The sequence below is a fragment of the Salminus brasiliensis genome, chromosome 17 (genome assembly GCF_030463535.1).
Source record: "Salminus brasiliensis chromosome 17, fSalBra1.hap2, whole genome shotgun sequence".
NCBI classification, from domain to species: Eukaryota; Metazoa; Chordata; class Actinopteri; order Characiformes; family Bryconidae; genus Salminus; species Salminus brasiliensis.
In genome coordinates, this window is record NC_132894.1 from 16,883,253 (window position 1) to 16,901,485 (window position 18,233).

The 18,233-nt window shown below is 38.0% G+C and overlaps 1 protein-coding gene across 1 annotated transcript in view; it reads left to right on the top strand.

Annotated features, from left to right (window-relative positions):
• The window catches only part of LOC140538536 (spermatogenesis-associated protein 16-like), a 135,117-nt gene that overhangs the window by 99,816 nt on the left and 17,068 nt on the right, over positions 1-18,233 (top strand). The window contains exons 5-7 of the mRNA XM_072661127.1: positions 5,136-5,220; positions 13,842-13,989; positions 17,772-17,918. Of these exons, the coding sequence (XP_072517228.1) occupies positions 5,136-5,220; positions 13,842-13,989; positions 17,772-17,918 (380 nt within the window). The remainder of the gene's footprint in view (positions 1-5,135; positions 5,221-13,841; positions 13,990-17,771; positions 17,919-18,233) is intronic.

The following is an 18,233-nucleotide window of genomic DNA, read 5'->3' on the forward strand; positions in this document are numbered from 1 at the left end:
TGTTCAACACCCCCATGTGGCCAGTGTGAGAGAAATAACAAGAACTTTGAAATGAACTCCACTCCTGACCTGCGTACTGAATTGAACTTGGTCATATCGACTGCCAGAGCAAGTGGACGTGAAAGTGATTTATGCACGAGCCGTGCATGGATAGGCAGCGAGGGAGTTGGTAGGAGGGGCAGTGTTCAGACACTGGCTCTGCGATCTCTTTCCTCTTTCCTACCGTTTTCAACAAGAGCCGCAATCCGGCACACGTGCACCAGGGTTCATCATTCAATGGAGAGGAGACTGTGGCGAAATAGAATTATTGACTGTTATCACCCCTGTTTCCTCAGGCACTGTGGAAAAGGGGATTAAGTGGTCAATTTACATTATTGGCAAGGGCTTTTTATAGTTCTTCACTAGTGTAGTGCATGGGTGGCATGACAGGATTTTAAATAGCATTAAAAGGGCGTTTCAGACCTGTTCTGTGGGAGACGAAGATAAGTGCCGCATATACTCTGCAACACGCGCACGCACACACATACTCACACTCGCTGCTGAAAGCGAAGAGCCCAATCCTATTCACTGGCTCTCAGCACCATACCACACTAAGAGACAAATGCAATTAGTATTTAATTTGATGGTTGGGTGAGAGAACCGGAAAAAAGAGATATGACAGACTCTTGGCACTGCCTCCATAAGCCTACCATTAATTGACAGTCAGCTGCATTGTACTGTAGGTATTACACTTAAGCGAATAGACAGAAGCAACTGACAGCTGTTACCCAGTGATAGAACAAGCATGAGTAGCAGCATCCCAATGTGAAAGCATTGAGGAACACATGCCTAAATCAGCTCTCATAGACAGCACTTAACCAGGTTTGCTGTCTCCCACTGAGTAAATGTCATGTTTACTGACAACATTTAAGTCCCTGACGGGACAAGTAGGTACCGTGCTTAATTATTTGTAAACATTTAATTGGCATTTACACCCACAAGGATTGCACAGTTCACCTCAGCAGGACACTTGCGCATCCTCATCAAGGATTAATCAGGCAAGTCGAACGAGGCCTCCCAACGTTCCCCTGTGCTCCAGTGCATCATAATAGTGGCACATTGTTCTTTCTAGATGGATAAGGCCCTAAGCTGTCCATTTGCTTACTGGCCAGCTTGCTGATGGATCACGGAAGAGACTTGATGTTAAGTGACTGCGCAATACACCCCACCAACCCCCACCCCCAGTCATGTCCACAGGGCACATCAGGGTCATTAGACATGTTGCTTATTACAAAAACAATGTCTGTCCTCTTGAGGCCAGCCATTCTTCTTCATTCACAATGCCATTCAAAGTGGCATTGATCCAGCGAAGTTGATGGCTTTGCCAAGTTAGCCAGCAATCAGCAGGCATTGAGTGATCAGGTGAGAAGTGGCCATCTCAGCCAGCCATCATTACCAAGTTTGAGGATCAAATCTGGACTAATTACAGAGATTATCTCCAAGTGGTCTCCACACAGTGTGCAGATGGAGCTAGACAGTGCTAGCCAGAGATTGAATTGTCTGCTGAAGGCAGGGGAGCCAAGGGCATGCTGAGTTTTAGTGTAGCCTGAAATAAAGCAGGGTTATAGTGGGTGTACCTTATCCTGAGCATGGTTCAGCAATGTCATTTTTGCTGGTACCCAAATGAATTAGTGAATGAGAACAATAATTAACAGCATAGCAGGGGAGTCAGACAGTCGTTTATATTTCTCAATACAAGAAAATGTTACGCAACCTGGCAACAAAATGGTCAGGGCTGGACAGAATATGTAGCCCTTTAAGTTCATTATCGTTCATTATGGTTCATTATCTTACCACAGGCAAAAGTATTGTCACGCCAACAGAACTTCAAATTCTAACATAATTGAAATAAAATATTGCATTGCTTTGGACCGTTAGACAAAAATCGATGTTATCCACAGCAGTATAGCCTCAGCCTATGAACGAAGATATAAATCCATGATTGTAGCCGATGCCTGCATGTTTTTCACTGATCAATAAGATGCACACTTGCATGCCAGAATGAAAACCTGATGTGTCAAATACGTGCACTTCACTCTGAACATATTGAGAGCTGACAGCAGTGGCTACAGCCTTTTTGAAGGTAACAGCCTGTAGTAACTTGGAGGGTTCTTTTTCAGCTTGTAGTAATTTCAGCAGTGAACACTCCTTTTAAATAATACCACAGTGTGTCATGTTTGCTGAAATGAACACACAAGATCCAGAATTACTCATCTTTGAAAACAAAAGAAAAATGAAATGTGAAAAACACTTAAAATAGAAGACATGTTAAACTAACTTTCCATAATTAGTTCATATTTTGATTCACACTCAAAAGGCTGCAGACGTGCATCACAAACAAACACACACACACACACACACCATGTGAACATATGAGGGCCCACTCAATTTGAAACGTTTGTGACTAATTTTAAGGAACAAACAATTCCAATATATCATCAGTATAAATCATTTTATGTGGTCAAAATGCAAACAAACTCCAGTAGCTTAAGTTAAACAGTGCTTTACTGACTGATGTGATTAGTTGTCTGTGACGAAATTTCTAAATAACTAGGAAATAATCTCTTGAGATCCTTTGTCTTCATATGGGGAAATTACATTTCTGCTTCTCTGCACCATGATTCATTTTTGAAAACTTGACACATGACAACATTACACTCAGTTGATTGAAAACAAGATGAGGCAGGAACTCTAGTCAAAAATTTCTACCATCAGTCCAGAAACATGGGCCAGGTAAAAAAAAATACTAGCTTCATATGGCACACACTTATAACACATTTTAGCAAACATAAGAAGCTTCAACATCCGTAAAGATGAAGTACTCGTTTGAGGACATTGGGACTATATTACATTATTGGTTGTTCTTCATTTTATAATTACAGGGAGAGTTTCGATATCAAAAGCAGAACAATTGCTTAAAGTTTTTTTGTGCATTTTTAGTTTCATATGTGATGTAAGGTGTTGATTTTGGTACATTTAGTCTGTAAGTACATTTTTTTTATTTAGATATGTTTTAATTTTACTTTATCATAATTTATAATTCATAATAAACTCTACTTTGCTGCATTTCAGAGGCAAATATTGTATTTCTTACTCTAAAACATTTACTTGTCAGCTACTTACTCATAACTTTGCAATAATCATATTTGCACTATTGTATAGCCACGTTTAGGGCTTGAAATGAACAGTTTACATTGTATAATAAAGGAGTTTTGTACTTTGTTAGCCAGTTGTTTCTTTATTTTATCACACAGTAAGATATACCTATTGTCCTCATATGATTTTTTTGCAAAAATGACTTCCTGTACAAAGACTTCCTGTGTAAGTTTAGTGTTTATACTTGTTAGGTCCTACTAATCCCAAATTGCTAGGAGAAATTAAAAATGCACACAAAGCAAAAGTCCAGGTCTCAAGAGGTTAAACAAAACATATTACAGGGCAGTGGGTAGAGCTTTCCAGTATTCTTACCGGTTTTGTTGTTCTCTGTTAATTAGCTCTCATTTTTCATATAACATGCACAGCATGAGCCTTGTTGTAGAAGACAAATATTCCAAACCTCAGATGTTATTGTTTTCAGGAGGGTTTTCAAGAGACTCTTTTGGGGAAGCTAAACTTCTCCTGGCTCCTAATTTGAACACAGGTAAGGGCTTTGTTAGCTTGTATGAAAAAACATATTTGGAATTTGAAGCCACCTTTCAGCCATTGTGGTTATGTTACTTCACTGTGGAATCAATGCTTCGAATACTACAAAAAGCATTCCACAGTAGGAACATCATGTAGCATCTAAGCATGGCAATGATAGTGGGATGCTGTGGGTAGTGGGGTATTTCTTGGAACTTTGCATTAATTGGAAGGTATCTAAGAACTGCCCATGAGCTGAAGATGAATTGTTATATAATTGGGTTATATAACAATAGCATAATCAACACAGAAAAGCACATTTCCATGTGAAGGGCTAGACAGGAACAAATGTAATGTTTTGAAGGGGCTCAGTCAAAGTTCAGAACTTGCATCTAATACAGATGCTCCAAAAAGGGCCTCAAACAAGTAGTTCAGTTTGAACTCAATTTTGGCCTAAATTCCTCCACAGCAATGTGAAAGGTTTTACAAAAAATTGGTTGCAGGTATTGATGCCAAAGGTCATGAAACAAGTTATTAATTTTAAGGGGGTAATTAATTTTGACACAGGTAATTTGCTTGTTGGACAACTTTGCTTCTTAAATGATTTAAATGAGGTGTTTTGTATTGGATAATGTTCTATTTGTTCAGTATTACATTGTACATTTGTTTAAAGAGCTAAAAGCAGCTAGTGTGACAAATATGCCATGATGGAGAAAACCAGGAAGGGTGGAGTAGAACTGTATGAATGTGACTGGCTGTTTGATTTCCAAAATGTGAAATGTGACCCCATTATGAATGGACCAAGGTGTAGTGGAGCGACTAACATAAAACAAAGGCACCAAGGAGGAAGGAAGAAGGATTTCTGTGAGAACAAATCTGAAAGAATGTGAATTCAAAATGTAACAGAAAGAATGTAAACAAATGTACACTGTAAAAGTGAATATATAAAAATATACCTAAGAAGGTGTGGTAAAGTGTCCCATAATGCAAGAATCTGTACTTATACAATTTCTTTTAAAGTGTTACTAATTATATTTTGTGTCCAAATTGACCAGTTCAGCCTATATTACTACAGTGGAATTTAATAGGGAGAGACTGTCAGCTTATCAGTATATACAAACTACTAAGATCTTAGCATGAAACCAATAAATATGAAGTGATGGAATGATTTTCTGTGTGCGTCCTTTATAATACAGAACCAGCAGTATCATTGTTGTATCTGCCCTGATATTAATAAATCCACAGGACCTTGATATCATTCCATATTTTTAGCCAGCCTATATACTGATCAGGCCCTGAGACATATGGAAGTGTAGGCCTACAGTCCTCACCCCTGTTTTCTGTTTTTTTTTTTTTTTCTTCTCCTCACTTATTGAATATGTGCCTGCGCTCCTCTGCATCTTCCCTCAGTGAGGTGTAACATCTTGATTGAAAGTTGTCTGATACTGTTTGCGTGTCTCTGTCCTTGTCATTAGGAGTGCCATGATTGCTGACTACGTGTACTGGCTGTCCGGAGATGGTGAGCCGCATATAAGCAAGCTCATCAAACTGTATTGGCAGGTGAGGACTGATGGGCCGCCAGACACACGCAGAGGCCCGGCACGCAATCACAAGCCCAATGAATGATTATTGCTTAAAAGACTGGCCACTGACTTTCCCCCATGCATATCAATCAGCCAGAAACACTGCATAGCAGTAAAGTTTTTATTACAGACAACAAGAGAACTTGCCTGCATCTATGCAAGAGATGGCTATAGATAAATACCTCCCGAAAATGAATCGCATCATGGGACACAATGGGCCAGAGGTGTGTTTCATTGTTTGTAAATGTGGAACTACTGCACTTGTATGTGCCGTTGGCAATTCATGATGGAAAATTACATGGAATTGTGTATAAAATGTGCAGAAAATATTTCGATTTAATTTTACTTCCTGTTGATGATTTATCCCCTTTGTCTTTGACCATTCCTGCTAAAATTTCACATTTTATTGATTTCCTAAATGTGCATAAATCCTCCACATTTTCTACACATTTTTAACACAATTCCTATTTATTTTATTTTCAGAATTTGATAGATACATGCATACTATTGTATTTAATGTTTAATGTCTACTACTTTTGCCCACACCAAATTTTACATGTTAAATTAGATAAATACTTGATAATAATAATAATAATAGTGAGTTCAAAATCAAACGTACCATTACTATTAATATTTGACTATATTTTTGTATTATAATACAAATTATATTTGTTATTATTCCTCTGTATTCATGCAGATCCTTTTCTCAGTGAATTAGTGGCCTCTGGATTTTAGGTGCTAAACTTCAGGCAAAACCCATATAAAGAAGCACTTTGGAAGTAACGAGTAGGTCAGAACTAGCCAACAAAGCTTTTGGGAAACTCACTTACATTGCATCTAGTTTTATTGCACTTTGCCTACTTACCAGTACTTACTTACATACGTACTTACTTGACCTCACACATTTCTATTAAAAATATGATTCTTAATAGAATAAAAAGTGATTCTTCTATGGCATCACACAACAAAATCATTTCAGCACATTTATTTGGGAACTGCACTGGTTCCCAATTCCAGTCTTGGTGACCCTCACATAGTTCCAGCAATGTAGTAATTATCAAGCATTTTATTAGTTATGTGCAGTGTTGTAAAAAATGCACAGTGGATTGGGTTTCCAAGACTGGGATTTATTCATCAGCACAAAATGGGTTTTTCAGCAAATATATGCAAGTAAGAGTTTACTTAGAGTTGCCTCTCCAATTTAACTCTGGGGGGAAATGGTTTTGAGTTTTTCTCCACAGCAAAAAATGCATTTGACCCCCTAAAAGTAGGTTGTATCTGTAACCAAGCCACAATTTGCATTTGCTTGAAGTGAGATGAGTGCGGCATAGCTTTCAGTATAGATCAAGCGCTTTCCTTTAAAAAATAAATAAATAAGTAATTCCATCCCTCATGGATTTCAATTCATCTGTGTTTGTCCTGATGGCCCTCAATAAGGGGCTGTGTTTTTCATCTCCTCAGCCCCCTTTAACGTCCCCTTTCCCCCTCCCATCCAAAGCTTTTCATTTTTCGCTGTTGAAAGGCCCAGACATACAATAGCTCATTTGTCTCCTCTTACAAAATTACCCTGGGACAGAGCCATGCTGCCCTGACCAACGTTAATGCCTACAAGACATTTGTTCTTTAATTTTTTTTAAGCAAAGTTAAAAAAAAAAATAAAAAAAAAGAGGTAAAATAAAACAAAAAACACTTTGCACATTTTAACTACATGACATCTGAGATCACAGGACCTATACCACTTTTCATTACATAAATATCAATAGCAGCAGTGCTGTTGTGGCAAGGGTCAATCCTGGGTCCGTTATTATTTACTCTTTATATACTGCCACTGGGTAAAGTAATCGATAAGCATGGTACAGAATGTCAGCGCTAGACTGATGACATCCAGCTTTTTATATCAGCTAAACCAAACAAGGACCAATGTATCAGTAAAAAGAGTCTTAAAGACATCAAATAAAAGTGGATGACTCACAACTTTCTCTTCAGAGCTGTCAAGTAACAAAGTACAAATACTTTGTTACCAAAACTGGTTATCTATACTTTACTGGAGTAATTATTTTTCAGCCGACTTTTTAATTCTACTCCTTAAATTTTCATGCAATTATCAGTCCTTTCTACTCCTTACATTTTAAAATTATCCCCTGTCATTAAAAATGAAATAAAAAAAATACCCTATACAGATAAATCGTGCTATCTCAAAGGGTGAATTTTATTGTGGTTGGATGAGAAGTATAAACATATACCATTCTGACACCCTATTGGTTTGTAAGCGATCCATCACACCTTCACATGTCACGTCATACTCCAGCAAGGACATAGCAGATATATGTAGCCTAGAATTCGAGTCCCAAATAAGTCCCACATTTACATTTCAGTAAAGATTATTGATAACATGCCTCTGACGTTTGACTTTTTACACCATTACAATACTAGGCAACTGCTCATCATATTTTACACTCCATGGAACACATGTTAATGCTCAGTAGTGTATATAGATGCATAAATGCGTTAAAGTATGCATAAAGTAGTTTTGGACCAGAACTTTTACACATTTACTTTTTAAAAAGCTTACATTGATACTTCAACTTCTATAGAAGTCTTTTTAAACCCTAGTATCCACACTTCTACCTGAGTAATGAATGTGAATACTTTTGACACCTTACTTACCTCTTACTTACATCTGATCAAACTTACTACTTGGTCCCAATATAGATAAAAGATCAAATGCTAATTTAGCCATGAACCTAGATGGGTTCTCAGTCATACCCAGCATGACATTAAGAAACCTAGGGATCAGGGGGGACTGTTTTCTCAATTGACGTACATATATGCCTTCTTACATTAACAAACTGCAAAATGTACTCTCTTAAAAAGATGCTGAGAACCTGGTGCCAACAACCTCAAAGCAATGCCCTTCTGGCTGGACGTTCATGCTAATTGCATTAGTCCCATTCTCTCTTCCCTACACTGGTTACCGGTTTAATTCCTCAATGATTATAATATATTAATTATGTTATAATATTATTCTGTATCTTGGGGGTACACTTTGCTCGCAAGATGTCAGCTCCTTGCATTAGAAAAAAGAATGTGGGGTAGAGCTTTCTCTCATAAAGCTCCCCAAGTCTGAAACACCCTTCCCGTTACTGTTTAGGACTCAGACACACTGTCAATCTTTGGATCAAGATCAAAAACCTACCTCTTCACACAAGCTTTCAGTTAATCCTCTATTACAGCTACTGTTTTCTTTGTTGTTGCAGCCTGCTTATATACAACCACTGACTGTAGTAGTCTGGTTACAGGTATTTAATCATTATAAGCCCTTTTGAGTCTTGGTTACTCTCAAGGTTTCTTCCTCTTGATCTTAGGGAGTTTTGCCAATGTCCCATTTGGCTTACTTTAAAAAGAGGCTTGGGTCCGGATCTGCACTTCAGTGTTGAATAATTTTTGCAACATTTGTGGCTTGTGGTGGACCGGCCAGAGAATTTTGACTATGTAAACCTGAGAGACCTGAAGTAATGAGATAAAGCCAGAATTACTTGGATTACTTTCTTAGCCCTCTTCTGTACACCATAAAAGAAGAATGCTCTTCATTCTAACAGGGCTCTAGAAGTTACCAACAGATCAGGTCTGCTGACACAGATCAGTTCACAGTTTGTCATAGGCTGACTGACACTGACAGAGTGTGAAGCTTACACAGCATACAGCTGCTCACCAGCCACACAGCATCCCACCCACAACAGAACCAGGCAAAGACACTCTTGTTAGGCTTTTGAAATATTCAAGGACGCCAACAAAGACTCTTTTTTTTGCATACATTATTATTATATGATAAGTGATGATTAAAGTTATTATACAAACCCTACGTTTTCTTAAGAGTTACTACCTATAACAAAGTAGCTGCACTCTAAAAAATAAAGATGCTACAAACGGTTAGTTGAATGATACCATAGAAGAACCACTTTAGGTTTAATAAAGAACCATTTTTTAAGAGAATTGTGACCTTCAAACCGGACTAAGGCGCTGTCACTATGATCAGAGAATCGCTGTTTCGCAACCCGGTCATGTTGCTGGCCACCGGCAGCCGAGGCCCTGAGGCCCCTCGCTTCACTGCGTCACTGGAGTCTGAGGGGTGGTGCGTCGAAGCTGGGTATGCGGCACTTGGCCGCCCAGTGATGTTGCATCACCACAGTTCCAAAAATGAGTGTCTTGACTGTGCACGCATTGGAGAAAGCGTGTGTTGCCCCCCCCACGCTAGTGTCGGGGGCGTTGCATGCGATGGGGGGAGACCAATTGGGTAATTGGCTGTCCAAAATACATGAAGAATCGGATAAAAAGTAGATAAAGAAAGAAGTCTATGTAGTTTTGGTTTCACATTACAATTTACTGAGCACACTAAAGAACTTTGCATGATATATGTCCCTTCGTCCTCCCCTTTACTTGACAATGATTGGTTTGAAAAGGGTCGTGCAACATCATCTTGTTTTTAATTAGGCAGGTAGTCTTTCACTGGAAAAATGAGTGATCAGATAAATGTATTTGCTAGTAATTAAATATTACTTTACAACGATCAGCACCAACATAAACAAGTTCAAATTTGCCAAATGAACGCTCTCGTCATGCAAAAGTTATAACGTTGTCAACAGATATAATCATTTTTATTGCTGGATTTATCTTAAATGTTGTAATGACACAATGTAATGAACAATTGCCCAATTCAAATCAAAATGTGACTAATGTCAAAAGGAAGTGACAAGCTTTGTATGTGATGATGATATTGACTCCTTATGGACTCATGAAGTAATTCTGAGGATACATATCAACTGCTCACATTTCTCTTTTACCACCACAATTGTTTTTAGGAGCTTCTGCTAAGAGGCAAAGTACCAAAGCTTAATGTTAACTTAACTGCACAGCATTTGAATCATTAAAACTCAGTTTCTGTCTGTTTTGACTGAGTATGTTAAAGATATGTTGATGTTGATTTTAGATATATAGCGCTGATCTTGTCTTGTAGGTTCGGAACTACTCCTAGATAAAGAAAAGTAGTTGGACAGAACAGTATAATCAGATAAGGAGATGACTGATATATGTAATATGTAATATGATGATTCATAAAGATGCAGTAGAGTGAAAGGTCGGGTTTTCAATATGCTATTTCCAGAAGTATTTTCCATATTTTAAGCGTCCCAGTGGTTCAGATGAATTGCAAAATGATCAAAAGATAATGTTATGGTTTCTGACAGGTGTCTATACCTGAATCCCAGAGCCACACCATTATAACAAGAAAATATACCTCACTATGTTTAAATAAGCATGGAACATGAACTTGCAATGTGGCAATTCTCCAGCAGGGGTGCTATTAGCACAACACAGAACATCCATGAATCTTCATCAACAGGAGAGGAGGAGGAGAGGAAGACTGTTGATATTATAGTATTATATTATAGTATTATTATTATTATTAAATCAATGCTAAAAAACAGTGTATGCTAAATAATATAGCATTATATTCTACCACTAGTTAGAACATAGGTTTAAACTTAAGCTTGCTATATGTATGTGTTTTAGATATATGTACGCTAACTGTAACTGTATAGATTTGTTGTGAAAGGCAGCTAATGTTTCAATATGAACCTATTATGCTCAGTAAACTGCATATTGCAATTACTGCATGGCCTCCAACTCACATGTTGGATGTATTAGACTTATGCAATTAAGCGTAATTTTAAGGTCTCAGGTCATACATAATGACAGCTTTTTAGAAATAGCAGGTGAGTTTGAGTACTGATCAATTTCCCGACAGGCACCTTTCTGGATTTCACTGATTTAAAAACACTTTTAAAGGGCTTTAGGAGAGAGCATTAACTAGCTAGTCAGCCCATGTACGCTTTAGATTAATGTGGACCGGCATCCATAGTAAACATTAAACCAAAAATGGAGGAAAAGGAAACTGAAAGGAACATATAACAACAAATAATCGGATTTTGTCTGAAAAGTAAACAAGATCCTGAACAGTCTTTAAACAAAATTACTGTGCAATGAAGAGTAGTGTTCTATGGCAACATAATGTGTGTGCTGCTAAAAAAATACATTTAAATTGCTGTATTCACAAGCTAAACTGTAAGCAATGTTAAAAGTTAACTGTCCTTACCCTTATCCTTTTTACTGAGCAGATGTTAGCTTTGTAATCCATGCCAAAAATCCATGTAGTCAAACGCAACCAAGTGAAGAATGTCAGAGCACTGCTGGATCCTGTTAAAAGGCTCTCTTTATCTAGCGGATATTCTGTAATTCTCTGCCACTGGAGTATATTCTATCCTCATTAGAGTACACTGACCAGGTTACCAGAGCTAATAACAGATGATACAATCTGAAACAGAGCAGAGCCTACCAGCTTTCAGTCTTAGCTCTTCTAAAGCACTCCTCATTTCACCTAATGTGACAGTATTGTTTTTATGGGTTTCTATGTAGTGTTTAGTGATATAAGGAACATGATATTTGTTTGATACTAGTGTGTTCCTGAAATAAATAATATGTTGTAGCCCCATTCTAATGAAAATGATTCTGTTAGGCCCTGCTATGTGATGGTAGTTATGGTTAAAATGTAAAATGCAAGCATTGTTTTTTCTATAGTAATACTATAGTAATATGATATTACTGTAATACTGTATTAGCCATGTCAGCATGCGATAATCTTTTAATGGGCAAACCCACACTTAAGACGCCATTTTGGTGATTGGCCAGAATGCTTGGCCAGTGAACTGAGCCCTACCCACAGCAACCACAACAATCTCATACATGAATGTATCAAGATTGTGATAAGAGGTAAGGTCATATTTACGTCTGGGTTCAACTCCGATGACTCTCTGAAGTCTATTGTGTTCCTTGTACATGAGCCACTAAAATTTTGTTGTAAACAAAGATGCTGTTTATATAACCGTACATGGCAGTTAAACTATTGTATTATCTTGATAAATCTACACTTCAGCAGTCTCGTGTGACTCAACCTCTCAACTGATATGACTACAGATAATTTGCATCTTTGTCATTCTTTCTTTTTTTGTCATTTTGTCACATGGCGCCGTTGAGCGTTCAGATGCTTTCAACTTGAAGCTATACATTGTACTGACATTCACTTGCTGGAGGCTGGAGACACATTTCCAGGACTATTATATTATTATATAGTGAACCTGCATGACCCCTGCAGCTCAAGCAACCCCACTCAACTGCTGCAGAACAGAATGAATCAACACATCCTCTTGCTGTCAAGGGTCATCTCATATAATCCTCCAGCATTCTCTTCAGAAGGGCTTTGCTACTGTGCTTTCAAGCTGATTCAATACCTTTTTATAAGACATATCCATTTTGGAGCAGGCCATGCTGAACGTTTGCAAATAACTCGAGTTCCAGATCTTTTTTATCTAATTCCACTTGTCTATCTCTGGCCCATGGATCATCCATCTTGTTTTGAATATGTCTGGCTGCCAAACATCACATATTCCCTGTCATTTTTTATCTTAGCTGAGTATTGTCTGAGCAATGGCTCAATCAATGGATATAAAGGTATATATATATATATATATATATATATATATATATATATATATATATATATATATATATATATATATATATATATAGATAGATAGATAGATAGACATGTATATCCAAAGAATTCAGCCTGTGTATCCTAGAACAGGTAGAAATATGTATGACGAAGTCAGGCTGGAAACATAATCAAGAACTATAAGCAATCTACACCAACTGATCAACTATACCAAGGCTTTGTGCGTCTGCATTTTGAGTGACCAGCGAGTTTTCGAATAAGAAGGAGGTCCCAGGAATGCACAACAGCCAGTCTTGCTGGGGTTAAGTGTAGGTGATGGTCTGCTGTCCATGACAAGACGTCATTCCATATATATAAAAATTAATTCCATATATATCATCGTTCATTCTATATAAATCAATAAATATATATACACACATACACACACATTGCTTATACTTAAGCAGGCCCCTCTCTGGTTCATTGTCAAAATTGTTAGGTGCACCAAATCAGACATTTCACATTTCACTTTATCATATCATTGTATCATCACATAAAGTACTGATTCATTTCTGTTGCCCCTGTGATTGGGTGCTACGAAATGCTAAGGAAGATTGGGACACCGAAAGCAAGAAAGTAATTTCTGACCATAATAATGTGTTTCTCCCTCATTCCAAGTGGATTAGAATGTGAGCTAGATTAGGCTGGGAACAGTACCTGATGCCACTCACCATGATTTAATCAGTGCTATTTTAGCACAGAGAAGAAAGCTATTCTTCCCTTAAGAAAAGCTCAGATCCTAAGCCGCTTCTGTGCTCAGTGCCAGAACAATTTACATTAACTCTCGGAACTCAGCACACTAAATACCCAGTAGGATAGGGAGACCATAAAATCGCATCTTACATAATCACATCTTGCATTACATTCGTTTGCAACTATTTTAGGATTTAATCATTTGGAAATCAAATGAGCTTGTTAGGCATAAAGATATTCACACTGTTCTCTCTTTCTCTGTTTCTCTGTCTGTCTCTGTCTGTTTCTTTATCTCATAGGGGTTGTTGGAAGTGGCTATCACCATGGAGGAGGGTTTCTCAGTCTTGTACACCCCTTGCTGTGGGAAACCCACTAGGGATATAACCCTGCAAACAGAGGAAACTTTTAGAAAGCTGCACCCTGCCTTCACTGCTTATATCTTTACTGGTAAAAAAAAAAAGAAATAACTTACAATTCTATATTGTAGCATAAAACATACTGACTAACACAGTTTGAAGTCCAGAACCAAACACATTATTGATGTGTGGAAAGTATTCCTTTACTTAATTTAATATTTCCTCGCTTGATTCTCCTATTCCAGAACAGCAGAGCTTGTGTCAACCTGAATGTATGCCAGTCTGCATGAAAAGAAAGTGTGTGCAGCCAGCTAAGCTTTGGCCCTATCTTAGGGAGATCACCCATTCAGTCTCCAATGATCCCACAGCCATCTTTGGCCTAGGGTCCTAAAGAGCATACTCAGCCTCACACTCTCTGGGTGGGTGGATGTACAAGCTAGCCCTCATGTTCCTGGCACCGTTGCGTGAATTGAATCTTTGAGTCTTTTAGGGTGGATTAGCCTTACGTGGGACACGTTTTGCATTTCAGACTTCTGGAATATATTGCGCTAGGAAAAAAATCAATCCAAAAGAACACAGATATCACACTCAGAAGAAATGGTAGACATATCAGTACTCATATACTTATTAGTCCTTTTATACATATCAGTGCCCAGCTGTCTCAGACAACCTGCATTTCTTATTGTAGAACCATTCTGATTGAAATGTGGGACACTAAGAATTCAGTTTTAAGGTCTTATTCACATTAATTCGCAATAAAAACGTTCATAAACAGTTCAGTAACGCTTAAGGCTAAATGTGCAATTCCATGTTCAGTCATTACTACATACAATGTTATTGAGATATGAGGTTTTGGTGTGACAGCAATAAAGACATTAAGTAGCCTTTATTATCATATCTGTCCTGCAGAAAACAGAGAAGGCACAGGTAAACATTCATAAATCTGCTGTGATTTTTTGAAAGCCTCATATAATTTTAACAGAGTAGCTATGCCTAGTTATTAACTATAATTTGCTGTTAAATATCTAAAAGAACCTATCATAAGACTAAAATCCTAAATGTACTTGTTGTAGCACACATTTGGAACTGTCCCACATTAGGCAACACATACTGCACCACTTCCCAAACCATAGTTCCTAAAGTAGGACAATAGATTTTGTCCTTTCTGTCTTATTCATATTCAATATATTTAAAGTATTATAATGTTGAGCAATGGGCAAATATATCATCACCGCGTGCTAATACATATGATCAGGATTGTTATTTATTTATTATATATACCCTTAGCATTTATTATTTTTTTAACTCCCATGTGACTGACCTCTGAGGGGTACATTCTGTTTGAAGGTTGCTCCACTCTAATCTAAGATTGGATATTTGAGACTTCATGTGATTTTGTATCGCAGCACCACAGCATGTTTTGATCCATAGTTGAATTGTCTTTTATTTATTTAAGGAAGTCCTACACCAATTAGAGCTTAGGTGTCCCACATTAGGCAGTGTTCCACATTATGGCAATTCACTCTTCTAAATTGGGGAGAAAGCTAGATGCTGATGCTAGATGAGGAAAAGAAGATGCTAATCTTCAATCTTCAAACTGTGATTTATTATAATAGCAACCTACTCAGTGTCCTGGAAATGCAGAACAGTCTGTTTTTTTTAGTTCAACTGTGTGTTGCTCTCGGTGCAGCATGATGCCTGCTGGATCAAACGTGACACAGAAGTTTATCTTTTAAAAAAAAATGTTCTAAACATGTTTTATGAAGATGAATTATGTATTTTAGGTATTTTATGTATTAGGTTTTTCACACTCGCTCATCACAGAAAAAATGTTTCTTCAAAGAATCATGCACCAAATGTGGATCTTCTCCGGCATCATTCTGAAGAACCTTTTTTTGGTACCTTATTTTTAGATGTGTAGCCTTGACATCACCCTCAACCAATTACCTGTCTTTGTTGCCTTCCATGTGAATTGAAACAAAATTGGCAATGTCTAATTCGGGTGTTACCCCATCAAGAGTTTGTGAATGCAAGCAGTTGGTGTCATCCAGGCAAGCAAAAATAGGGAAGCAGTTCAGAGTGAGAGCTCCGCAGTTTAAAAACTGGTCTGCTCTCACACTCAGGGCAAAAGCTCACCTTCCTTGCTTCAATTAGCCCTTTCCACATATTTCCACATATTTCTCCATTATAAAAAATCCATACTTCACTATCCAGTACACATCTGCCATCCATACTCTGACCTTAACCATGACTGCCATTATATTACCCATCCTGCAGCAATTTAGCTGAATAGCTGTGCTGCCTTGTATGTATGTGTGTGTGTTTGTGTGTCTCTGTGTATGTGTGGGCGGTAAAGGGAAGGGTGAATGTTAACTAATTAACAGGGCCCAGAATGGAGCGTGTCGGTTTGTCTGCACGTGCTCGGGGGGCCATGCAGAGTTTGAGCTCATGCTGGCTGAGTTTAAACTGGTTTGTCAAGGGAGCTGGTTAGACTGAAAAGATAATGCGCGAGAGCTTTAGCCCTTCTTGGGCCCGACTATTCCTTTTCCCCTTATTATGACAAGGTGAAAACTAACTAACTAAATAAAGAAATCCAGTGCTGTTGGCAAGAGGTCAGCCTCAGCGAAGCATAAATGATACACCTTTTCAATCTTGCAAATCAGTGTTCCGGTACTTTGAAGAAAGCGCCGTTGCCGTAAATGTTACGCTTTGGCACATTAGGATCAAAGGATTCCACACACACCTCCGGGATGCTGTTCATAATGTCTCTGAATATATTTTTGAAAGCATTGTAGCATTTTGAAAGAAAGTTAATATGTAGATTCACTGTGGAATCTCCTGACACAGCAGGAAGCCTTTCCCCAAACCAAGCTCGCAGTTAACAGTGAATAGATTGCACTTAGCCAAGTAGCTCATCCAAACCCTTGTGACTTGGGTGAAAATCTTTATTTTTAAGGTTAGAGCCCATACTTTCAATAAAATGCATTACATGAAACCCCATTTTTTGGAAAACAAAAAAAGGCCTTATTCTGCATGTTCTGTCGCTATTTATTTTTCTCCAAAAGAGATGACATATGTCCCCTTCACTCCATCCTATAATCCTGCAAGTGAAGTTCCCTGGGGGATGCTTCATTCCCCGCTGGGCGTTGTGTCAGCGGTCTTGTTCCCCGGAGACACTGACTCTTCCTATCTGTTTTTTCTTCTTTAGCACATTAAGTAAGGCATTCTGCTCACCAGTGTGAGGGAAATCATTCCCAGCGACATAGCAAAATATGAGGCATATTTTAAGCCATGCTGAACTTATGTTTATTTCAGCACTCTGCTGTGTATGGGCTGTGATTGTGCGTCATGGTGTTTTTTAATTTCCGTATCAATTTCTCACAGTGGATATTCAGCTTGTTTTGGATGAAATATAATATATGCATATCCACTGTGCTGTTTACTGTGTCTGTCAGTGCTGCAGTTGGTTTTCATGTTAGCGTATGTATTGCCCTTAGTCATGTGTTTTCTATACTGGAAAAAAAATTGTCTGAAAGAAAAAAAAAAGGATAGAAAAGGAGAAGATTTCCTTATTGTGTTAAAGCCCATATCAGCTTAGTTGCTGTTATATAATTCTAAGGAAATATGAATTTTACCCTTTATCCTACTTTTTTAGACATTTGGTGGCATGGCTGGATAACGACAAATATTGTGACTACTACATACAGAATATATACAACTATCATCATGATGTTGTAGCTTTGTATGTTTTCAGTGTGTCATTTTGACAGTGCAGAACTAAAGAACATCCAGCCCATACATATAGTACATATTATTACATATTCATGTAATACTTTGTGATAAATGCTGGTCACCTGTCTTCATCTCCCCTAGATCTGCATGGTGTCCATATGTTGCCCCAGACCACCGACTGGAGCAGGTCCTCGACACATAGCTACATCTTGACACTTGGCTTCAGAAAGAGTCAGGATGGAGACTTTCTGGAGAAACTGCTGCATAGGAAGTGTCCCACGTTCACAGGTTGGCTTCACGTCACCTTTTTTTTTTGTGTTTTTATGAGTCAACAGTTCTTCTAATGAGGTTGATAAATGTGTAGTCATGTTTAGCATGAAGAGTTAAGGATACTAGAACAAGTACTGAAGTGTTGTGAAATTGCACCGTTGCTGCTCTCAGAACTGTTTAAGAACAGTGGCATCTGTTAAAGAATGTGGAAGCTATTCTTTAAATAACATAACAAATTTGGAAGGAGGGACATGCCCGAAGCCCCTCTACATTCTATTAATAACCCCTCTATCTTGTTCACGTCTTCACAACAACCCTCCACCACCCCATCAC